The sequence below is a fragment of the Malaclemys terrapin genome, chromosome 2 (assembly GCF_027887155.1).
Source record: "Malaclemys terrapin pileata isolate rMalTer1 chromosome 2, rMalTer1.hap1, whole genome shotgun sequence".
NCBI lineage: Eukaryota > Metazoa > Chordata > Testudines > Emydidae > Malaclemys > Malaclemys terrapin.
This window is the reverse complement of record NC_071506.1, coordinates 80,182,421-80,208,561: the sequence shown is the minus strand read 5'-3', so window position 1 is coordinate 80,208,561 and position 26,141 is coordinate 80,182,421. Positions and strand designations below refer to the sequence as shown.

General features: G+C 39.8%; 1 protein-coding gene and 1 non-coding gene across 3 annotated transcripts in view; both read left to right on the top strand.

Moving 5' to 3' along the window:
• TTC39C (tetratricopeptide repeat domain 39C) overlaps nt 1-26,141 on the top strand; it is a 70,914-nt gene that overhangs the window by 21,191 nt on the left and 23,582 nt on the right. For both annotated transcript variants that reach the window (XM_054018784.1, XM_054018785.1), the window contains exons 4-7: nt 3,926-4,040; nt 8,985-9,339; nt 10,442-10,610; nt 25,471-25,564. In XM_054018784.1, coding sequence (XP_053874759.1) covers nt 3,926-4,040; nt 8,985-9,339; nt 10,442-10,610; nt 25,471-25,564 — 733 coding nt within the window. The remainder of the gene's footprint in view (nt 1-3,925; nt 4,041-8,984; nt 9,340-10,441; nt 10,611-25,470; nt 25,565-26,141) is intronic.
• Nucleotides 8,691-8,838, top strand: LOC128833262 (U4 spliceosomal RNA). The gene has a single exon (XR_008444159.1). It is a non-coding gene; the product is annotated as a U4 spliceosomal RNA (small nuclear RNA).

Sequence of the window (26,141 nt, the reverse complement as noted above, 5' to 3'; positions counted from 1 at the left end):
TCCCATCCCTGTTCTTCCCTATCCCTCTTCAGGGACCCTTCTCACAAGCAACTTCTCATTCAAGAGGTCAAGAACCTCCTGCACCTGCGGGCAATGCAGGAGGTCCCTCAGGACATGAAAGGAAAGGGGTTCTAACCCTGCAATTTTTTAATCCCGAAAGCAAAAGGGGGCCTCAAACCCATTCTAGACCTGCGTCGCCTCAACAAGTCTCTCAGAAAGTTGAAGTTTCGCATGGTCTCCCTGGCCTACATCAGCCTTTCCCTGGATCCGGGAGACTGGTACACCGCCCTCGACTTGAAGGATGCTTAGTTCCATATTCGAAGGTCATAGGCGTTTCCTTCGTTTCATAGTGGGGGGATATTTTCAATTCACGGTGCTGCCCTTTGGCCTCTCTTCGGCCCTGAGGGTGTTCACAAAATGTATGGTGCCAGTAGCTGCTTATCTGAGACGTTGAGGGGTCCAGGTCTTCCCATATCTTGACAACTGGCTCATCAAGGGCAGGTCTCAGGAACAAGTGCAGAGGAGCCTTGATCTGGTGCGTTCCACCTGTTGTGACTTGAGCCTGTTAATAAACAAGAAAAAATCCACCTTAGTGCCAGTCCAGTGAATAGAGTTCATTGGGGCAGTTCTCAACTCCACACGAGCCAGAGCCTTTCTTCTGGAAGTGTGTTTTCGGGCCATGTCGGACCTGATCTCCCATGTGAAAAATCACGCGGTAACCACGGTTCACTGTCTGCGGTTGTTGGGCCACATGGCCGCATGCATATACATGGTCAGTCATGCCCAGCTCCATCTTCAGCCTCTGAAAGCATGGCTGGTGTCAGTCTGCATCCCCAACAGGCACAACCTAGACTGGGTAGTCAGGGTGCCGGATCACATCCGGTTGTCCCTGGATTGGTGGTGGGACCCTGGGTCAGTGTTGAAGGGAGTTCCCTTCGCGGCCCTGTCCCCATCGTTGACCCTGGTCTCCAATGCTTTGGACCTGGGTTGGGGAGTCTATCTGGGCAAGCTAAGCACCCAGGGCCGCTGGTTGCGGGATAATCTGGCCCTCATATCAACATCAGGGAGCTCAGAGCGGTTCGCCTGGTCTGCCAGGCTTTCTTGCCCCACCTGAACGGCAAGGTGCTGCAGTCCTGATGGACAATACTGCTGCAATGTATTACATCAACAGGTAGTGCGGAGCCAGGTTGTTGGCCCTTTGCCAAAAAGCTCTCGGCCTTTGGTATTTTTGCATGCGGCATACCATTTATCTGGTAGGCGCACACCTGCCTGGAACCAAGAACCTCTTAGCAAATCACCTCAGCAGGACCTTTTTGTCTCTCCACGAGTGGTCGCTCCATCCGGAGGCAGTCAGCATAATCTTCCAGAGCTGGGGGACTCTCCAGGTGGACCTGTTCGCATCCAGGCAGAACAGGAAATGCCATGTGTTCTGTTCATTCTGGGGGATGGACAGGGGCTCCATCCATCCCCTAGAATGAACAGAACATGTGGTTGGGGGCTCTGATGTATGCCTTCCTGCCAGTGCTGTCCCTTCACAGGATCCTTGTGAATATGAAGCAGGACAGGGCGAAGATTATCCTAATAGCCCCCGCCTGGCCTTGCCAGCACTGGTTCGGCATGCTGCTGGACCTTTCAATAGCTGTCCCGCTGGCTGGATTTGCTGTCCCAAAACCACAGCAGCCTTCTGCACCAGAACTTGGAGGTGCTGTAATTGACAGAATGGCTTCTGCATTGCTAAACACGGGAAAACGGGAGTGTTCGGCAAGTCTTGCTGAGTAGGAGGAAACCCTCCACCAGAGTGACTTACCTGGTCAAGTGGAAAAGGTTCACATGCTGGGTCTCGGAACAGCATATCCAGGCTGCACAGGCCTCGCTGCGCCTCCAACTCTAAGGTTTGTCCCTGTCATTGATCAAGGTCCACCTGGCCACTATCTCAGCTTTCCATCCTCCATTCCAAGGCAGTTTGATCTTCTCTCATGACATGGGCCAGATTTTGAAAGGTCTGGAGTGTCTCTACCCACACATCCTGGATCCCGTCCCTCCCTGTGACCTGAATCTCATGCTATCGCGGCTCATGGGGCCTCCCTTCGAGCCTCTGGCTTCCTGCTCTCTCCTACTTCTCTCTTGGAAGGTTTCATTCCTGGTTGCGATAATGTCAGCCCTCAGGGTGCCAGAGATCAGGGCGCTTATTTCGGAACTGCCCTATAAAATCTTCTACAAGGATGAAATACAGCTGCAACTGCATCCATTGTTTCTGCCCAAGGTCATCTCCCAGTTTCATACTGGGCAGGACATATACTTACCCATCTTCTTTCCAAAGCCCCGTACGTCAGATGAGGAGAGCTGGCTACGCACCCTGGACTTTAGGAGGGCGCTGGCCTTCTACATAGATAAAACAAAACTGTTCCATAAGTCAACGCAGTTGTTCGTTGCGGTGGCAGACATGTTCGCATCTCATTATGCACTTACCAGCAAGCTCGAGATGACACTGGCTTTGGCAGAGCAGTGCTGCAAGACCATGAACTCTGAGCCTACCTCCGTTGACACTGTTTGTGAGTCAGCTAGAATGGAATCAACATGAGCAAGCACTCGAAGAAAAAACAGTTACTTATCTTTTGTAACTGTTGTTCTTCGAGATGTGTTGCTCATGTCCATTCCATTACCTGCCATCCTGCCCTTCTGTCAGAGTTGCCGGTAGGAAGGAACTGAGAGGGCATATGGCCGGCAGTGCCTGATGTACTGATGCATGAGCGCAGCACTCAAGGGTGCGCCACAGCTGTCCCTACAGATACCGCTAAGGCAAAAATCTCCCACCATGCACAAGGGCATGCACACCTAGAATGGAATGGACATGAGCAACACATGTCGAAGAACAACAGGTACAAAAGGTAGGTAACCGTTTTTTTTCAGATTTGTATAAAATAACTCTTCACATGTCAAGTTGAAAAGTTGAGGGTTCTGCAGAAAAAGGGTGGTTAGCCGTGTTCATACAAAGTAAAAGATCTATGTGCTTTAGAGGGTATGCTATCTTGCCATCTGGTAATTGGAAAGATTTTCAAGGACGAAGGACTGCCAGGCCCAAGTCTCCTCGTTCATCACCTAGCCATTGCATCTCTAGTGACTATGAGAGTAACTGCACTTTTATGTATGCATAAATCAGTAAATAAAGTATTATGCATGCTTACTGCCTTTCTATATCGTAATGTATGTGCAGAGTAACAAAAACTTCCTCTGGTATCTTTTACAACAAAACATCGGTGTTTACCTGAGAAGTCTCTCAAGGACAAGGATCTTGGTCTTGTTTTTGTTTAATATAAATTTCTTTCCAAAAGCTCATCGACAGCTATGGCACTATAATAAATTAAACAGTAGGTCTAAATAGGGAACTTTTGAATGAAATGAAATTTGGTACTCTCTTTAGATGTGCTTTTCAACACTGAGGAAATCTGATATCGATGATAGAATTCATAATGTTTATTTTAAGTGTAATTTTGAATAAATAACATGGTTGAAGTTAATTTAGAAATTCTAAAACTAGTGTTTATATCCTGTGCATTAATTTTTCAGACTATTTAAGGTAATACAGTTAAGCACTTTTGTGTGTGGGGGGAGAAGGGGGGAACTACAGGAAATGGCTATACTAAGCCAGGCAAATATTGCTATGTGTGTTGATTATACACTAATCAAGTTCTAAAATAAATATTTTTCCATATAATTTAGTATGCTCACTGTGGATTATTACAGTTCCCATACAGAATATGTTTAACTTGCTGGAAAATCAAGGTTGCCTGTGTACCAACAGTCAAAATTGAAAGATTTATACAATATAAATTATGTGGTTTAATAAATATTGCACAGATTATAGGAGTTTAGTTTGAAATTAAAATAATTTCTTTTACACCCTGCTTTTGTATATTTCAAACAGGCTGATGGCCGAAAATCTGCACCATCCATGATGGATCGACTACAGAGACAGATAATTGTAGCAGACTGTCAAGTTTACCTGGCTGTGCTTTGTTTTGTAAAACAGGAATTGTCAGGTGTGGTGTGACTATAATAATAATATTTTAGCTTTTTTTTTTTTTTTTTCATTGGCATGTAGAGTGAGTATTAACTTCTGATCTCTAAAGTGTGAAAATGATTACCGGTACCCACATTGATAAAGATGGTTGCTTTGTGTGAAAGAGAGACATTGCATTTGAAATGAGGGATTAGATTTTTCAAAACTGAATGTGTCTGCAAAATGTGCAGCCATTGTACCCTAACAACTTATATTTGTTCACATGGATTTGGTATGCGAGCATGCACCAATATTATGTGCAATTATTTATTTGCATATGGAAATAGAAGGTTTTGCAGGTGAAAGGGTATATTTGTGGGTTCTTTGCCAGTTTTTGCTAGGTTTAAAAGTTGGGTCTCAGTAGTGTAAAAATGAGACATTTTAAATTTGTATTTAGGATTAAAGATATTTATGATATCTTTGTACATAAATATGCATACATATATAGTAGGGCCTTTAAATAATGTATATTTGATTTGTATAAATTAGGGCTTTCTGCCTTTTGTTATACCAATACCCAACATTCTGCTGGTTCTCCCTTATATATACGTGAGAATACTTTGCATATCCTCCTAGAGGCACCTCAGGAATCATTGCAAAGATGTATAGGTGCCTTGTGCATCTAAGTTGTACTGGCTGAAACTGTATGAGAAAATTCTCTCCCGCAAAGCCCAGGTAATGGGAACAGGCTTACGTCTCCCACACTCATACAGTTGCTCGCAATCCTATTCAGGAAATGGGGGAGATAGGAAGAAATTGCTGACCGAAGTGGTTTTGAATTAACAAGTCTAGTGCTAAAGATGGAAAAGCTGACTAAACAGTGTAAACTTCTAATGTGCTAAAGACTCTATTCATTAAAACATGGAGCACGACCGTTTCAGGTGCTTGCTTGCCACAGAAATTAATCCTGATTTAGGGAATACAAACCTCTTCTTGTCTCAGCTGGTAAACTGTTTCCAGATTTCATTGCATTGCTTGATCTCTTGCATTATAGAAAGACATTCCTGCCCCCATTAATTTATACAGAAGATGATCCAGATCATGTGCTAACTGAGCATGCTTCCAAGTATTCACTTATGTCAACAAAGACTGAGGGAGGGCTGCTGAAGAAAATCCAAGAAGTAATATCCAGATTACCATTAAAATAATGTAAATATCATTGGTTGAGAACATGGGACCTTCTGTTATGGAAATCCCTATTTTTCAAAACTAGTATTTCTGCAATTTGCTTGGTTCTAGATAAGATATATAAACTAAGGGACTATTGTCTGCTGTACCAATAAGATGAGACAAAAGGTAATATATTTTATTGGATCAACCTCTGTGGGTGTGAGAGAGAAGCTTTCAAGTCTACAAGCTCTCTTCTTCTTGGGTCTGTGTGAACTCGAAAGCTTGTCTCTCACCAACAGAAGTTGGTCCAGTAAAAGATATTGTATCACCCACCGTATCTGTCTAATATCCTGGTACCGACATGGATACAACAACACTGCATACCAATAAGCTGTCATTTAGGATTTCTAGGCACTCCAAGTGGGTAGTATATGGCTTTCACTCACTCTTTTTGCTCATTATTTTCCCCTTGAAATCTTCCCTCCTTTCAGAATTTATACCATAACTGCATTACAGCATCTGACCCAAAAGCCGAGAGAGCAGTCAGTGTCCTTTCCTCCTCTGGTCTGCTGTGGAGAATGCTGAGGAAGCAGCAGTAACAACTCAGGACAGAAACAGGCCTTACAGCCCTTCTGGGTCTATCCACTCAGGAACAGTTCACTTGAAATCTTTAACTACCCTCCTCTGAGGCTAAGGACCGTCTCTGCGATCCTCCAGTTTCTTGTCAGTAGCAATGTGAGAGTGAACTTGCTGAACAGTTGAGTCTATCACCCATTAATCATTTTAGAAATCCAGCTTTTGGCCAGATTAACTTTTTGTTTTTATATACATACTTAGTTTTTATGGCATGATGTCTAGATTTTTGTATAGCGAGAGAACCAAATTATTGAGACAAAATCTTCATGTGTAAATTGCTTGGTTCTCAATTGATGGGTAGAAAATCATTGACTTTTTGCTGAACAGTTTGACAGGCAGCTGTATGAAAACACACAAGCTTATGAACAATTTGCCTTTTAGTAGCTCATTGGGCTAATGTTTCTCTCCCACACATACTGTAGCTATTTTCATCTTACTACATTTATAAAACAAATCTGATCTTTATTGGACTGTTACCTAGGTGCACTTAACATTGCTGCAGGGATTTAAACTTCTTGAATTAATCACTGCAGTCATAGCACAGGTAATCCATTAGCAATTAATGTCAGGAACTCTCAACTCAAGTGTTATCTCAAAGAGTTAAGTAATCCACATTATGAATAAATAAAGGCTCAGATTTATGATTTTAACATATCTCAGTATACCATATCATGAGATGTGCTGTTTTTGTCAGAAAATTTTCAAAGTATTGTACTTTGGTAAGCAGGAAGGATGAAGTTCTGCAATGCACACATCAGGGATGCAGTGATCTTATCAAAGGCACCAACTGAAACACAGTCTGTGGGGATGAGTGAAATGTGGTTGGTTGGTTTGTTTCCCGTTGCTCTATCCCTACTGCATTGCTGTACAGAATTGTATAAGCACTTGTACTGTGGTGAACCACATAACTGCTGAATATTCTATGCAGCAAAAAAGTGGCCTAATTAGAGAATTGAAATAACATTAGCCTTGCAATATAGCTGAATCATGGTTATGGTTGGAATATTTTATTGCAATAAATAGCTTAATTTTTCCTGTTGAAATAATAAAAAAAAATAAAAATTCATTTGCAACACACACAATCAAAAAGTTTAACTCCAGGAGGCCTGTTGCAGTCTTGGGGTGCTCTGCTGAGCAAAGCAATGGGGGATGAGAAATCTGATCTCAATTAAACTATTTTTATATTTATTTCAAAAGAGCACGTCAGTTCACTTTCAGTATAATAGAATTACAGTTTACAAATACTTTATTTAAAAACCAGATCTTCCTTTATTTACCTGTTAAGGTCAGGCCCTCACAGATCTGTTTCCCTTGCTACAGCTCATGGTGTCACCAATACCTAAAACAATGTAGGGAATGCAGTATTCTGCCTTGTGTATGGTGCTGATAATATCAATGGTGACAGAATAGAGTCAGAACTCTGTAGTTTGTCTTGGAAATAAAAAAAAAAATTAATTTCACCTTTAATATGCTGCTCTCCTGCAATTTCTTACAGAGCTGTATACAGAATGTTGATTTATTGTTACTTCAGCTGTAAAGCCCACTGACTGAAAATTCCATTACTCTCCATCCAGGCTAGCTTTGGACATTCCCTAGTGTTATAGTAGTCTTCCCTTCCCTCTCCCAGTACCCAATATAGGTTATTCCTCTCTCTGCACATGGCTTCTTCTGGAGAGTCCAAACATAATTTTTAATACTATGATTGTGCAATTAGGTCTCCATGTATAGTCTGAAGTAAGCTTGTGGCTTCATTTCCATTTCATACATCCAGTGTCTAAAAGAGATTGGGCTAGTTGAAAATCCTCTTTCACAATTCCTTCGCCTCTACTTCCTTTTGTAAGTGTAGGGAGTTCTTTTGTGAAGAGCAATACAATAATATACAAATATGCAGAGAAAGTAGATTGGTCTCCATATTCCTTCCTGTCTCAGGCCCCCATTTGTCTTTACACTCTGTAAAATTCATCTCAACCTGGACACTAAATTTGTGTCTAAAAATCTGCTTATCCCTGTGCCGACAACAGTACCCACATACATCCGTGCCTACATTTCCTCCCACTTTGCCACTGCATCTCCATTATCATATCACTTCAACTCTTCAGACATGCAATGGGCCATTGCCTACTTTCTCACACTTACAAAGACTGGTGGTGTAACCTCACATCCTTCCTCAAACAACTCAAGTTCAAAACTATTATGCTTGTCCATGCACAGGCTGCAACCTGCCTGTGTCCTCCCTGTTACTTGTTGAGGACTTGTCTCTTCTCTGTCCATTCATACAAGCTCCCCACTTTCGGTATTAGACACTTCCCTGCATCTTCTGCTGTCTGAAACACACTTCCCATATGTCTCCTCGGCAGGTCTAGCTCTCATTTCAAATCTGTGGAAAGTACTTCATGTTCCTCTTCTTTCATACCTTTTTCATTTTCTTCTCCTATGAGTCACTGTTTAACTGTGTAAAACAATTTTGAATACAGTTTGTATGAAAAAATATATCTACCTTATTTAAAAAACACTGTAATCTACTCCAGATAAGGTTTTGGTTATTTTTTCCCCATTCTCTTTCAAAGACACTTGGAGTTAAAATTAAACATTTTTCCTTTGGTGGTGGTTTTTTTTTTTTTTTTGCTACTTTCCATGCGCCAGGCACTGTGTTCATCCTACTCCACACCATGTGTTTGTAAAGTTGCAGAAGCCAGCATTGTTTACTTTGTTTATTTCTCTGTTCATCTGCATCATCCTTGTTGTCTGCCTACTACAGGTAGTAGTAACTTTGTGCTATAAATTGTTTTTAAGATCTTTGGCTAAAAAGCACGGTATAAATTCATCGTATTGTTACTATTAAAGATATTCCCTAGATTTTACAAATCAAATCAGGTTTTAGATCAAAAATATGTGATAGGCAGTATCATAACTAATGAGGTTAATCCGAGGTGTGATTATTGCTATTTGAAAACTTTTCCTTTTAAATTTGCCTTTTTAATTAGATAATCTCCAGGTAACAGAATGTCCATTGCTGCAAAATCCTGCAGAACTTTTTTGTAGTCATGAAGTGAAATCAGCTTAAATAGAAATTGCAATATAGTATTTGTCATTCTATGAAAAACCATTTATGACTTTTTTTTTTTTAGTTTTTGTATCTGGAATAAACCCTTGAGATATATTTTCTTTCTGTTGTCAGCATACATAAAAGGTGGGTGGATCCTTCGAAAAGCCTGGAAAATTTACAATAAATGCTACGTGGACATTAATACACTTCAGGAAGTATATCAAAAGAAGATAACTCAGGAATCCTTGACTTCTGATGCTGCAAATGATAATCATATTGCTGCAGAAGGTGTAACGGAGGATTCGCTAAACAGACTGAAAGGTGCTGTTAGCTTTGGATATGGACTTTTTCATCTTTGCATATCCATGGTGCCCCCAAACCTGCTCAAAATCATCAACCTGCTGGGTTTTCCTGGAGACCGCCTACAGGGGCTTTCATCACTGATGTATGCAAGTGAAAGTAAGGACATGAAGGCCCCTTTAGCTACGTGAGTAGCTATATTGAAATTCTTTGGTAAATAACTTAGTAGTGAAAGTTAGTGAACTACAAAGAAACAAAAAATAAAATAAAAGCTTGTTGCTTTAAAGGAAACATCAGCAGGTAAAAAACTTTCAAATTGTTGCTTAACATGCCATTGTTTATTAAATTGATCATATATTATAATGAGATCTTTTTTTAAATACGTGCCTTCAGATTGTGTTGGTGATTTTATTCTCCAAAGCCTTTTATATATATCATCGAATAGTTCCTATGAAAAGGGAGAAATTATTGAGCTTAAAACAGTACTTTAAAGGATATCCTAAAAACCTCAATATATTGGCCTTTTGAGGGGCATCCCTCATATAAAAAGATTTCCTGACTCTTTATGCTGCATTCTGGTATTTTTTGTGTCTTATCTTTCACCCAGTCTCAATTTACTGCCCTTTATGAAGGTCTTTCTACTATTCAGTGCCACAAAGTTCATACCTTCACTCCTGGGTTTGCCTAGGAACTACAGTGCACCACTGCAATAAGTGTGGAATGCAGTGTTAAATCCTTTCTGCTTGGAGAGTTCTGATCTGATAATCAGTTTTAATATGCCCTGAAGATTAATTCATTAGTCAGTTTGATATAATCTATATTGTGGGAAAATTGAGAATACCATCCCTTCTTGGTGTTTTCTGCAACAATTGTCCCAGGAAGCAGGCAGGCCCTGCTCTTCCCCCACATTAAGTCTGATCTCGGTCATTTATTTGTCAACACTTTGGAAAAGCAGGTTCAATATCCCTCCCCTTTCCCCTCAATCTTCAATTGTTATTTGTTTTATGGTGTTTTTACGAGCTTAATTATTTTAAAAAGTTATCCAGCTCTTAGTTCTAGAAATTGTAAAAACCCTACTCATCTAATGCTTTGGAAATTGTGAGCCTAATTCTACTTTCGTATACTCTGGTGTACTTTTGAAGTAATCAATTTAAGGCAATGAAGGACACTGACTTAAAGTCAGGGCAAGCAAGAGAAGAATTGTGCTCTGCATCTTTTGTCAGTGCCTCTATAATAGAACTCATCTGCTGTAAACAAACTGTAATCGTTCTTTCTGTGTTGTCTTTCAGATTAGCTTTGTTGTGGTACCACACAGTAGTTCGCCCCTTTTTTGCTTTGGACGGCAGCGATAACAAGGCAGGACTGAAAGAGGCTAAGGAGATTCTTCTGAAAAAAGAAGCTGCTTATCCAAATTCTTCTTTGTTTATGTTCTTCAAGGGAAGAATACAGCGCTTAGAGGTAATATATGCTTTCATTCTCCAGATTATTTTTTCTTTGTTGTATTGTAAATGTTGTTGTTTTGAATATATTACATTAAATCAATACAGTCTTCAATAAATCAGACATGAAGGGGAAAAAAATCCTCTTTTGCACCTTCATTCTCCAGAGTCTCAATCAGCCCTATTGTAACTTAGCTCTGGCCAACTGACTTAAATATCAAGATCTGACTCTTGTTGTTTTGCTACGTGGTGTATTTGCAGCACCTTAATAAAAGGAAATGTATTTATTGCTATAAGTCATATTTTCTTGTAGTATTAATAGGTACTTAAGCCTTGAATTTGTCATATTGAAAACTGAATTTAATGTATTGAAAACATGAGTAGAAAACATTGTTTTCCTTTCTGATGTGCTTTGCCTGACTCTGACCTGTCAATGTACAGGTAGCCCCTTTCAGTAACTTCCTGAAGTTTAGGTAACTTCCTTTGCTCTTTAGACATCAAACCAGGGTGTTCTTAACTCCCATAGTGAGATATGAGCTGAATAGGGTTATTCCCTGAAAACAAGATTCACTACTACTGTCTGTGTTGAAAAGGTGTTCTTCAGCTACTGCAGCAGACCCACATTTTGGCTCTGAATCCTGTCCTTTCTGTGTGCCCATACTAGTTTGAGGCAGGCAAGAGAGCTTTAAACACCCTCTCTCATCTGCTGCTGCTTCATCCATCGGTGTCAGAATATTCCCAGGGCTGCTATAATAAAAAAAAACCAACAACAAAAACCAGTAGCTAGCTTCATGCATTGTGGCATCTAAGGATCCTAAATGTTCCTTTTGGACAAACAGCCATTGGGCTGAAATGCTCCATCTCAACACAACTGTCAGGGATAGTTCAGACCTTAATGCACTCATATCTGCTGTGGTTTATGGTTGATTCTCAGAATAGAGCCTGCTGTTTCTGGGGCAGAAGCATGGGTAAAAAGAGTTAGGCTTTCAATCTTGCCTTATAAGACAGATCAGATTTATTTGCATCTTGTTTGGTTTTACCTGGAAATACTCTAATACGTTTCCGGTCTGAACTGATTTTGTGCTGTCCCAGGCAAACTACCTTTTTAGGCATTATTTTGATGTTATTTGTGGGTGGGAAAATATTTTAGTTGCCTTTCATTGAATCCTATAGTCATTCCATGTAGTTGAATGTGTTTCAAAGGGTTTTTGAAGATATTCAGGTGAAATAGATATAGATATGCAACATACATACTACAGTAGTTCAAAAAATGTAGAGTTGGTAATGGTTCATCCCAGAATCTGACCTTGTAATTGGAACTATTAATATGTCTGTTGATGTAGGAAAAGGAATATAATATATAGCTGTATTATCTCTGTAGGACTAACGAGAATAAAATCAGGTTCATTTTATTGACAAAGATGTTTTTACTTTCTGACCCTGAATACAGACAGGGTGCAGATCTGGTGTGAGTAACAGGGTGTCAGTTTTACATAGTCACTTTAAAAGTATTTCTCCATCTCAGTCAGTGAGGAGAAAGCACTTGCATTTCAAGGAAAATTTCATACTAGTGTGAACTTGAAAGAAGGCAGAGATTTACTTTATTGTATTCTCTTTGCTATTCTTGCACTTACTTGTTTTTATAAGAAGATTTTCCTTCACAAGCCAGCTTTATCAGCTGTGTCCTGAATGGTATTGTATCCTTGTGACACTGTGTTGCTGTGGAAATATCAAATGAATATTGAATAACGGATTTGTTATGCATTTAATTAGTGATATCACAAATTCAATATTGTGACTTCAGTATGTAATCCAGGAAGAAGAAGAAGAATGAGCTGGGAAGGAGCATGCCCTTGTTTAAATGTAAATGTTTTTAAGAAACAACAAACATGGAAAGAAATGTGATGCAACAGAAGTGTATTGGACTTATGCTTGAAGTCGTCAGGACCTGAAAGGGTATTTCATAAGTAGATGCCTGTGGAAAGCTTGCAGTGTTTAACTCCTGATAAAACTTTAACTGCTGGACTGAATTTCATTGTACATAGACAAATCCAACTCTACAAATCTGCCAAGGAGTCATCTGATTTTTAAGGTCATGTTGGGAGACATCGAAACATAAGCCTTGCTTTTTGTCCTAAAGGAAACATGTTACAGTTAGAATGTCATTTATTTTACCAGCAGTGGATATTCAAAATAGCTGGCTGATTACAAAGTACTTTACATGTTCCAAGGATTCAAAATAGCTTGTATATATCTAAAGCCAATAGTTCTAATAGTGGTTGATAGAAAAATAGAATTCGTAGGCTTTATATATTAGTCCTGTGAGTAACAGCATGCAGCACTGGGTTTTTTATATTCTTTGGGCCTGTACATGCTCAATGTGTATGTTGTGCAATTTCAATTGATGGCATGGACAATTGCATACTGTACTGCATGTGGGTGTTACTTATGTGAAGATATAAAAAGCAAGCAGTCCAGTCTGGTGGACTGAAACCAGCCATCCAAATAAGAGACCGATAGATATGCCAAACTGGACACAGAGAGAGGATCACTGTGGAGAGGTAAATTGAGAGTTTCATGCACAAATACGCAATGGTAGTTGAAGCCATGCAAATGGAGGATGTCCCCCAGGGATAAGATTCATAAATTCCAAGGCCAGAAGGGACTATTATGATCATCTAGTTTGACCTCCTGTATAACACAGGCCAACTTGATTTAAAAATTGTCAGTGATGGAGAATCCACCACAACCCTTGATAAACTGTTTAATGGTTAAATACTCTTACCATTAAAAATGTATGCCTTATTTCCAGTCTGAATTTTTCTAGCTTCAACATCCAGCCATTGGATTGTGTTCTATCTTTCTCTGCTAGATTGAAGATCTCATTATTAAATATTTGATGTCCAGATAGATAATTACAGAGCGTAGTCATGTCTCTCCCTAACCTTCTCTTCATTAAGCTGGATAGACTCAGAGTTCAATTGCTGTAAGGCAGTGATTCTCAAACTTTTTGTATTGGCAACCCCTTTCACACAGCAAGCCTCTGAGTGGGACATCCTTGTAAATTAAAAACACATGTTTTATATTTAACACTATTTTAAATGCCAAGTTTATAACCCTATTTAAAATGAATTTACCTTTTTTCACTGCTTTTAAATTAGGACAAACACATTTGTATTGAATTATTAAAAGCAGAATTTTTTTTGTAAATAGTGGTAATGGGAAACTATGTGTCAATATCACTATTCACAGCAGACTTAGTGTCCCATTACTTCTGCTGGTGCTGCCTTTAGAGCTGGGTAGCTCTGAAAGCAGCACCACCAGTAGCGCAGCACAGAAGTAAGGGTGGCAATGAGGTGCTAAGTCTGCTGTGAAAAGTGATATTAACAAACATACAGAGATCACTTTTCACAGCAGACTTAGTGCCTCATTGCCACCCTTACTTCTGTGGTGCTGCTAGCAGCACTGCTTTCAGAGCCGCCCAGCTCGGAAGGCAGCACCAGCAGAAGTGCAGAAGTCATGGTGGTAATGGGACACTAAGTCTGTTGTGAAAATTGACACATTTTCTTTGTGCGCTTCCCCCCTGCTCTACATAGAACCCCTGGCATGCCTCCCACTTTGCACACCACTAGTCTAGCCCAGCTTACTCCCCTCACCGGGGAGAGGCTGGCGCTGCTCCTCACTCATGACCCCCACATAATAACCTTGTGACCCCTGAAGGGGTCACATACCCCATTTTGAGAACCCCTGCTGTAAGGCATGTTTCCAATCCTTTAATCATTCTTGTAGAGGATTCAGAGAAGAGTCACAATTTTTCGGCATTCTTCTTGAATTATGAGCACCAGAACTGGACACAGTGTTCCAGCCCAATCACACCAGTACCAAATACATGGGTAAAATAACCTCTCTAATACTACCAAAGATTCCCCTGTTTATGCATCCCAGAATCGCATTAGCTCTTTTGACCACAGCGTCATACTGTGTGATCATGTTCAGGTAATTATTGACCATGACCCCCAAATCTTTTTCAGAGTAACTGCTTCCCAGGTTAGAGTATCCCATCCTATAAAGCCTATGTTCTTTCGTCCTAGATGTATACATTTACATTTAGCTGCATTAAAACACACATTGTTTGCTTGCACCCAGTTTACCAAGAGTTCCAGATTGCTCTGAATCAGTGACCTGTACTCTTCTTTATTTACCTTTCCCCAATTTTAGTGTCATCTGCAAACTTTATCAGTGGTTTTATATTTTCCTTCAGCTCATTGGTGATAATGTTAAATAGAATAGGGCCAAGAACCAATCCCTATGGAACCCCACTGAAAACATACCCACTTGATGACTATTCCCTGTTTACAATTACATTTTGAGACTTACCAGTTAGCCAGTTTTTAATCCATTTAATTTAATGTTTGCCATGTTAGTTGTACATTGTTTTAGTTTAGTAATCAAAATGTGTGGTACTAAGTCAAACGTGTTACAGAAGACTTAAGTACATTACGTCAGTACTATTACCTTTATCGACCAAACTTGTAATCTCATCAAGATGTAGAAAAAAAGAAAAGGGGTCCAAGGACAAAGCTGTGTAAAGCGGACAAATAGCGGGAGATGGGAGGAGGAAGGACTGCCAAGTCTGAGAGGACGGAGGAAAATCAAGAAAGTACAGGGCCACGAAAGTCCAGTGAGGACCGGATATCAAGGGAGAGTTTACTACTGTATTATGAAGTTTTGAAACTTTATACTCTGAAAAGCATATATAGAGTAGTATGGGGGCTTGGTCTCTGACAGTAGTTTTCTGTGAAACAGCCTTATAGTAAGATGTATAAATATGAATATAATGAACTGATCTTCCCACTTTCTCAAAATCGCTCGTTTGAGGGATGAAGTCGTGAATGTCTTCTAGAAATGTTGAAACGAATGAATTTTGGCTACAAGTGAAAGGGAAGGATGACACAGGAGAGTTGGAATGGAAGTGAGACAGGAGGTTCAAGGTCACATTGGTAGGATGATCAGATATCTCACTTTTTCAGGAATGTTGTATGTTTCATGTGTGTCTGATGGTGATACTGTCTGATGTGTTTGCCAAATCTGCAAGCACATCTTTGTAAATTGTCTGGCTGTTTCCATCTTTGTAGTCTTGTCCAATAAAACTAATTGAGAAGGGGTATTGTACACAACTTTAAGCCTCTCATGCAAAATGAGAACATTTTGAATACATTAGTGGAGTGGTCCCCAAACTGTGGGGTGCATCCTCCTACAGGGGTGTGGAGGAACATTTGGGGGGGAACCTGGGGGGCAGGGAGGGAGTACCATCTGCCCCGCCCTGGCTGCAGCACCACTCTGCCCCCAGCCGCAGCTCCGCTCCACCCCCACCCCAGCCCAACTCAGCTCTGCCCTCATTCCCTCTCTAGCCCCAGCCCAGCTCTAACCCCAGCTCCTCCCCCATCCCCAGTTCTGCCCCCAGCTCTGCCTTCAGCTCAAGCTCTGCTGCTGAACCAACTGTGCAATAATGGAGGGGGTGTGTGTGAATAGATTTCATTACTGGTAAGGGGGAGGTGTGACCAGAAAAGTTTGGGCACTACTGCATTAGTGTATCTGAAGAATATTTAAATAGTTATTGTAATTATTTCTAATATCAAACTACCTGAAATTCAGCATTTTTGGCTGTGCCTTGGATCCTTTCTCATTACTGGAGTGAAGTAGATAGAAATATATTCCCAGACAAAACTTGATTAAGATAACTATACTGATAAATATCCAATTATTTATAACAACATTATTAAATTGTTACACTAGTGTCTGGGGCCAGTAACTGATGATAGATGGTATCAGGTAAATGGACAGAGTTAAGAGTGGTATTCAATCCTTAACTGAGGTTTATCAGCCTTCCTGCTGTTAGTGTTTCTCTCCTATTTCTTTTACTCACTCACCAGCGCTTTTTTTCCCATTTGTTTCCCTAGATAGAGGGGTGAACGTCCACACACTGAAATATCTAAAAGCAACAGATTAATACCATCAAGAAAGATAAACCAGTAAGAATGAACACTTGACAGAGTCCTAATTTGTGTAAGCCCTTTGGTCCCTCCACACCAGCCAGTGGGCAGAGCCTCAGCTGATAGCATTTTTATAGTGCCATCGATTTCAATAAACATAAATGAGCTGAGAATCTTCTCCCAGGTTTCTAGCGACTCTGTTAGTAAACAAACAAACCCTTAACTATTTGTTTCTGTCGGACCGTAAGTGACAGTACTTACAACTCTTGTATTTCATTTAGCTTTTAGCCATCAAGATAACACCCTCTACCTGTCACGAGCATAAGCTTCTTGCACTAAAATATTCATATTTGCAACTAATTTTAAAAGGCCCTAGGACACTGTGGAATTAAAAAAAAAAATTACCTGAAAGTTGAGATGGTGTTAGTATAGCTTGGATTGAAAAAATATACAGCTCACGGCAAAATTAAACAGTAAGCATTAGGTTTCAGAGTGGTAGCTGTGTTAGTCTGTATCAGCAGAAACAACGAGGAGTCCTTGTGGCACTTTAGAGACTAACAAATTTATTTAGGCATAAGCATTAGAGCTTCTTAAGCCAATCATACTTAAAATAAAGGGTTAGTTAGGTCCCAGATGAAAACTTTCCCAAAAATACTGTACTACCAAGTGTGCTTAGATGTTGATAGATGTTTGGCTGCATGTGTGTGTTCCCTCTGTGTGCCACCCCAGCCCTGCGCAAACAGCTGGCACGGCAGATCTTGATCGAACCGCCCAATGACCACAAGATCTGTTAAGAGGACAAAGGCACCTGGCCAGGTTTATTGTCGATGAAGCACGGGGACTAGTATCCCGCAGACTCTACCAGACCACTAATACATGTATGCCCGTAACAATGGACCAGCCCAGTGAACAGCGGGACTTTCCGTCCCTCCCTAAGGCCACACAAAGATACTCCCTCTAAGATACATCTTTATACCCTGATACAAACAAGTTAGTACTGCCCCTCTGACATAGATACTGTAGTTACTGTTCCCTGATGTGGCTAGTTATCACTCATCACCTTGTACATATTGGTTTGATCAAAACCTCTCTATTACATACTGTCATCTTGACCTTATCTTTTAGGAGAGGTCAGTGTGTTCTTGTTATCCTTGGGGAATGTTTTTGTACCATTCTTGATATCTGAATGTTCTGATATCGGGATGTGTTTGCGTGAGCACTTCTGTGACTAGCACTTTTTAGGAATGTGTATTTCTGCAATATCAGCCCTGTTATTGCCAAATTCTGTGAGCAGGTCCTGCCTCATGCCAGGCCTTTAATACAAGGGCTTATGTCTCAGGCTGTCTTTCTATTACACCAAGGTTTACTTTTTAAAAAGTTTTTGAATTATTTTTAATCGAAAGTGCTAAAAAAAATGGATTACCTGTGTTCTGGACTATAAACTATTTTTAATAATACATTGCAATCCTAATTTTCAGTAGGTTTGGAGTGATACCTGAAACCTTGAGAAAATAATGGAGGATTCTGGAATATAAAATCAGAGGAATCCCTCCAGATTTTGAAATCTACACATGGAGTCATCAAACATGCAAGGCAGTTTCCCCTACTTTTAGAGATTGCTGGCCAGCGTCCATAGCTGCTAGTTTGTCCCCTTTAAAACTGACAAAACTGGTTGACAATGAAGGGAGATTGGGTCACTGTGAAGAGAGAATAATAGCATTGGGCCAAGCTAGCTGGCATTGGAGAGGCTCAGTACAACACCGTGGGGTAAATTTACCAAATTTGGTAAATCTTGGCTGCGTATAAATAAAAACTTCATGCAGGTAGTTGAGATTTTAGAAGTACTAAGTCAAAAAAATTATAGTTATGGTTCTCTCAGTAGTTTTAATTGGCACTATATATACGTAAGGGGGCTATCGATTGTTATACTGTTTATTGTGTAATCTTTCGTGCTAATGTGAACGTGCCAAGGGGCTGAGTGACTGTTGTTGTGAGAGCTATAACTTGAGATGTTCACACTCTACAGTCAGCAGATCTAAACGTTAATGTTGCATTAGCTTGTTTTTAGTCATTTACAGTTCCATTGGTTTATTTTTTTAAGCCAATAAATAAAGATTCAGAAGTGCATTTATTTTAAGGAACAACCTTAAGATTGCAAGCAGAAAGCAATACCCCAGCATCTTAAAGAAGGGTATTGAAGCACCATTGCAATATCTGGAGGTACTGGGAATTTTAGTTGTGCTAAGGAATGTCTTAAAGACAAGTCTGCTGGGCCTGAAGCACAGATGAAGTTTATCAAGATCTCAAGGCCCTTACATCTCAAATATTTGTAGGACTCTATCGTACAGCATTAGACTTAGAAATAAATGCAGCCCTATTTATTTCAATGTTCAGTGCTCCACAGGCAGCCACGTTTTAGTATAAGTTTAGAGAAACCACATAATCAGCTTAAATCATTGCACAGTGTGTGGTGTTCTGCAAATATAACCTTTCTATTTGAAAATCAGATAATCTTCAGATATGCAAGAGAGGACTGAATCGTTTGTTTTTGTTTTAACACAGCTGTCCAAAAATGTTCAGAATAAAATTTTACAAATTTCTCAAATTTAACTTTTGGGATGGGGCTGAAGCTTCTTATGCTTCTTCTAAAGCTTTTTCAGAAGATTGTAAGATCTTGAAAATATAGATTTATTTTGGAAGTTTCTGCCTAACCACAGCTGAAATTGGTATGATTCTATAATGTTAATGTCTGTGTTGCCAGTTGTTTTAAAATATATTATTAAAATGTCTAAGTAGATAGAAGGTATACTACATAAGTAAATTTACTATACACAGACTCACAGGGTCCTTGATGACATCTTGGTAACCTTGAGAGCAAACAAAACCTACCATAACTCACTCATGCAATCTCACTGGATAATTAAATATACTGTCATTAAAAAAAAAATTCCTCACTTTCTCCAGAGCATATTCTCTCATCACACCAACAAACATTCTATACAAGAAAACTATATAATGTAGGCTGTGCTTGTTTACACTGTTACATTATAACTGTGGTTTACTCCCACAGGGAGTTACTGTATATCATTGCAGCAAACGTACTTTACAATGAAATAGTTCCTTAGCAACTAAAATGGTATTCCCTGATGAGACAAAGAAGCAAATTAAACAAAACCACCCCACCCAATGCCAAATCCATGAAAAGCAATTAACAACCATCTTTTCATTTGGTGCCATGGGATACATAAAATGAGTAAGGATTTCCTGGAAACTATATTATTATACTTGTTGTTTTGCTGCTTTTACTCATTGATGGGTCCCTTTTACTCCTCTGCTTAGTATCAACACTGACTAGTGGAAATACATGTCAGGCTTTTTAGAAGATCTTATCATGTATGTGTGAATAAAAATGGGGTGTGTATGTGAGTCTGTCAGAGATAGTGGTGCTGGGTCATGCTGATTGTGAAGTGTTGAGACGTGTGCCCCTCAGTAAAATGGTGAGATTATAAAAAATCTTTGTCAAAATGTGAATCAGCTCAGCTAAGGAACTTCATAGGGGACTGATTTTGCATAAGATCTTGTCTGCGTACAAACTTACACTAGTTTAGTTAAACTCTTGCAAACCTCTGCGTGGTCACTCTTAAACTGGTTTAGAAATGGCTTTTATCAATTTGATGTAGGCCAATTCAAAACTAATGAGTTGAATTGATAAAAGTAATTTCTAAACTGATTTGAGAGTGTCCACAAAAGAGACAATTCTTGCACTGTTAGAGAAAGGTATGAGACCTATTCAATCAAAGATTTTAGGAAACTGGAGAAGTGGATTGTGGAGAACTTAACTTTAAAATACAAATAGGGTGAAATCTTGGCCCCATTGAAGTCTATGGGTCTAGGAATTTCACCCAGATTATACAGAACTCTTATTACGCTTATGCAGGAAATGACTATTGCAGGGTAGCTTTTCTTTTAAAGCTGTCCTCTAGTAATTCTAAACTGAAACATTTTTCTTGAGAAATAAGTCAGCCTTTTAGTAATTGTTTGGAGCGGTGTGGAGAGGGCATGTAGTTTAGATTACCTCACTGGGTGAATTTTTACTTTCCCCAAATAATAGGAACCTTTTATTGAAATGTGTGTAACTTTAATCTTCCTTTTTACTTAAATATTTTATGATTTTTCCCAATGCACACTTCAACAGTAGATAAATATCCAGGAAAAGTAGATAAATCATTCAGTATGTTCAAACATAACAGAAGATTTATTTCCTTAAAATGAACTTATTTTAAAAGTAATATTTGTTGTCAGATGCTACCGGTGTGGTGCTCTGCTTTCTCCTATGTTGATATCACTCGGCTGTGTGCGTGTGTTCCCTCTGTGTGCTGTCCCAGCTCTGTAGATAGCTGACACAGCAAACCCGATGAGAACCCCCAATGACCACAGACTCTAGGAAGGTACGAAGGCACCTCGGTCAGGTTTATTGCGACCTTGGACACAATTGCAGTTCCCCGTAGATTACTTAGTCTACCGGGCATACTACGAGAAAGCGCCTCTTAGCAATGGACTCAGCTCAGTCAGTGGCGGGACTTTCCACTGCCCCCTCGGCTGGACAAAGACACCACCCCAGGGATACGTTCTTATACACAGGTACAAACAAGTTATACATCACTCCTGACGTATTGAGGTGTAACCCCTCTACATAGCAAGGTACAACCCCTCTATGTAGTAAGGTGCCGCCTCTCACCTTGTACATGTTGGTTCGATCAAAACAACTCTATCCATCATTTTACCCTTTTGCCCCTGTCATTGGGATGGGTCGGCCTGTTCCATGTTATCTGTGGAATGTTCCGGTACAGTGTATGTTCTGATATCTGGTGTCCAGTACCTTTTAGGTATGTCTCTTTTTTTGCAGCATCAGCCCTTTCCTTGCCAGCTTCTGAGAGCCGGGCCTGCCTCTGGCTCAGAGCTTAACTTTGCTTTATGTTAGCAAAGTCATGACCATTACTTTAGTTCAGGCCTTAGGCCTCACACCGGGTCTCTGATACCAACGTTTATATCTCAGGGCCTCCTCTTACTACAATATTTATTAAATGTATTTATTTTAGAAGAAAATGAATGTTATAGTTTGATCCAAAGTGTTTCATTTTTTTTAATGAATTTTTTTAAAACATGAATATTAGTTTATTGTAGTATTGGTAAACAATCAGTTATACTTTCTTGATATGTATAAAATGAAAACAAAGAAGGAAGAATAAGAGAAAAACGAATAATATATTGAGATGGAACTGAGACAGAATGAATAAGGGGACAAGGATGCCAATGGAGAATCCAGTAGCCAGTGAGATCAGGATCTAAAATTAAATCTGACTCTAAAGGAAGTTTTACGGTTGTCCACATGGACTACCCTAAAATAGTTTGCTAATAAGCCAGAAATTATATCTGACTCTTGCATTACCTGAGTGACAGGAAAGTTGGACGATGTAAGCCATCAATTTCTTCAAAATTAAAACTTATATTTACAAAACATCTTTTCTAGCCCTTAATGTTATGAAGATACATTTCCCAAATGTGAACTGATACATGATTGCCTTCCTGAGTCTGCAGAGACACAGATTCAGTACAGTTGCTGCCCATAATTTTCTCTTAACAGCATAGTGAAATTAACAAGGCTTTTGATCAGCTTAACTATTTGCCATTCAGAACCCTGTGGACAGCAATGAACCTGACAAGAATCTTGTTAATTTCATTGTGCTGTAACTTAAGAAAATTATGAGCCGTAGCATAAAAAGGTACTCTTATTGTATTTAAATAGACGTTAAAGTCAAGTGTGTCAGTGTAAATGTGTTAACCATTCAGTAGCTGAGAAAAGGACATTGTTCAAGTCCCTGAGGGAACCAGGCAGCCCTTGTCAATGGATGCAGTCTGCAAATATATGATCTACATATTCTTTAACTAGCCACAGCAGCAAAGGGGAGAGTCACAAAGGTCCCACTTAGTCATTTGCAGCTAGGGTGACCAGACGTCCTGATATTAGGGGCTTTGTTTTGTATATGCAGCTATTCTCCTCCCTCCCCCCCAAAAAGTGCCCCAATTTTTCACACTTGCTATCTGGCCACCCTATTTGTAGCACATCTGATCACTCTACATCTGAAGCGACTGAACTTTTCCTACAGATGGCATGGAAAGTCAAAACCAGGTGGCTGGACTGTTGAATCTGTCACAAGATAGGTATTAGCTATGTTTGAACCTTGTTCTTGCCACCTAGTATGCTATCTGGAGGTGACATTGAGGTCCCCTTAGAGGAATTGTCCAAATGGGGTGCCTTTAGTTAATAATTTGGTGGCTTGGTGGATTAGATGCATCTTTAAACAGGGGTAGATGGGCATGTCTTGCACCGTAAGGGACAGATTCTGCAAGATGACTTGTTGCCTGATGTCCGAAGAGGCAGTGTTGGACAGGACCAGCATCCAAGTCAGACTGGTTGATCTCATAGTACCAATTATTATATGCATGGTTTCATTCAACTGAGTGTCCACTAGTCCTGTGTCAGAGAAGCTGGAGGGCAATACTGTGCTGCAGAATAGCACAAAGTAAGCCCAGAGCTGCTTAGTGTCTACACATTGGCTCCGCAGGTTGAACCAGCTAGTTCACTGATCAGGTTGTCTTAATTTTCAGCAAGGTCTTGGAAAGGTGTCCTTGAAAGTCAAGTTGGGGTCCAATGTAACATCTAAATATACAGATTTTGGATCGTGGTCCAGCCTGTGGTCAATTAGGAAGATGTTGAGCTGTTTGTTGGCCTTGGAGTGGTTTAAATGGAAATAGCTGGAAGCTGTTATTTACCACTTGGTTTAAGTCTCCATCTTTTATAATTGTGGGCCATCTCTCTCTGCATCTGCATTCAGAACTTCTAAGTGCCAGTAATCCTGGTCCTGCACCGCCAGAGAGATGTCTGCATAGATAAAACACCTGGCAGTGGTGTAGGGAAGGTCATTTGTGAAGAGGTTCAAATGTGTTAGTGATAGAACTAAATCCTGAGGTAGACAATTTTTTTAAGGTCTCCAGGAACTGGGGTGTGTTGTTGTTGTTGTTTTTGTCCAAGTGAAACTTGGAACTGATTATCTCTCAGGAACAGTTCGACAGCCATGACAATGCACCACAATAGGACCAATGACAGTTTGTATAGTAGGCCTATGTGTTGGATCATGTCATGACCAGTAAGATCTAGAAATACTGCATGTCTTCTGCTTGGTCTGGAAGCCATTCTCAGTCTAGGGTATTGAGTGCCAGCACTTGATCACAGGTACTATGGCGTGGTCTGAAATCTGCTTGATCTGCATGTAGGATACCATCAGTGTGGGAGGCAGTTCTTTGCAGGATAAACCTTTCAAGTAATTAGTGTACACAACTTAAAGTACTGGAATTATTCATGAGGAAGGTAAGGAAACGTGTGCATCTCCTTTCTAGCTACTAAAAGATGGCATCGATCAGACATCTACTAGTTTTAGTTGATACTAAGAATAGAGCCCCCACACCCACTCCCCAAGCTATTTCTTCAGAAATCTGCCTGATAAGAGAGAGAAGCACCCTCAGCCTTCTCAGCGGATTAGGGGAGGCTGAGTTTTCATCAAGTCCTTTGAACTCTTCTGCCTCTCCCTAGGGTGACCAGATGAGAGGAAAAAAATATCGGGACACCGGGGGCGGGCGGGGTCCACCGGCGGAGCAAAAAAACCCACAAACTGCCGGCAGAACGAAATATTGGGACAAATTGCGTCCCGACTGATCTCGAGACAAACACCTAAAAATCGGGACGTCTGGTCACCCTAGCCTCCCCCTGAGGGATGATTTATATATAAAATTTCATCCAGAAGCACACTCCAGTCTTTCAGTTTGTATCCAGAGTTCAGACACTTTCAAGAAAATGAAAAATCTGTGAATTCAGAAATCATTATAGATGATATTATGGAAATAAAGACACAGAGTATTACACTTTACTTAGAAATTCTTATATCCAGAACTGCCATAGGAATAAATCTCAAACTGTTGTTCTAAAGTAACAAGACTTGTGACTATATATCTGGTGGAATAGAAAAATAAATAAAAACTACTTGCCCCTAAATACACATGCCTATGGAAAGCATTCTGAATCCTTATGTTTGTATCTCAAACCCTCAAACCAATTACAAAAAAATATATAATGCCAAAATCTGTAAAATTCACATTTCCAGGCAGAAATTATATGAAACTCTATCTTTTGTATGAGTGGTACCTTTTATGTTGCTTAAATACTCTGATCGGTTTGCTACTCCGTCCCTTCTTCCTTTGCCAAGTATGCTGTCATTAATCTTTGATCGCTAACCAACCATAGGCCTCTCTGGCTCCACATGGGTGCAAAGGTCTCCTCACACAGATCCCATTGTTGGCTCAGGACAAAATTAGATATGAAAATAACTTCCGGTTGCTTGGTGTTAATAGTTGATTTAGCTCAGGCTAATGGTATTATTCAGTTGAACAAAAGCACCCTCAGGTTATCTAACTAGTCAGATTGTTGTTTCAACCAAGCTATTAATATTTGACTAGTTCAAATATTTCATTAATTTCACCTCCTCCCCACTCTGCTCATCAAGGTCAGGAATTTGTCTTGGACTCAAGTCTCATTCAACAGAATATTGTGCCCCTTTCTTTTCCAGCAAACTAGTGACTATTGTGTGAAATATGGGGCCTTCTATTTGCTAGATAATCATTTGTTCTTTAATTGCTACTGATAATAGAGATTTGTATTTGAAGATTTTTTTGAATTGTGATTATAATGGTACTTGTTCAAATTTGCATTTATTTAACAGTAGTTGTATTATGATCTCTTTTTTTTTTTTTTTTTTTTTTTTTCCCTCTTAGTGTCAAATCAACAGTGCCTTGACCTCCTTTCATACTGCTTTGGAACTTGCAACAGATCAGAGAGAGATCCAACATGTCTGCCTATATGAAATTGGTAAATATAACTTCAATGACGTACATATTCTGCTCTCAAATTTTGATTAATTGACACCATTTTATATTCTGGCTCGTTCTAGTTAAGGTTTTTTGATTATTTGATGCCTCAAAAGTTATTAAAGTTTGAGTGTCTTAATTGCATGGATTGTTAATAATGCTCCTTCCTATGATTCCTTAGTTGGCAATTGATTTGTAACCTCTGATGACTGCATGATCTTTGAACATACAACATACATACAACCTGTAGTAACTCATGCTTTTCTACGTATAGAAACCTCCATAGAATTAAGAGCTCAATGCACAAATTAGAGCTGGTTACTTTTTTACTCTGCCTTTTCTATTGAGGCTTTAGTGTCCACTCCATAAGACTGAAAGCCTGCTTCTATCCATTGCCGTGGAATCAATGATTCTATGCCAGGGATTAACAATCCTGTTGGAGCTTCAGAGCTCCCAGGGCTTGAACAATCATGTCCATTGCCTTCTGTTAACATATAACTGAAGAACAAAAATTTGGCGATCTCACTTTTTTTCTTCTTCAGTGTATCTGCTATGATTAGCAAAACTAAGAGCAAACT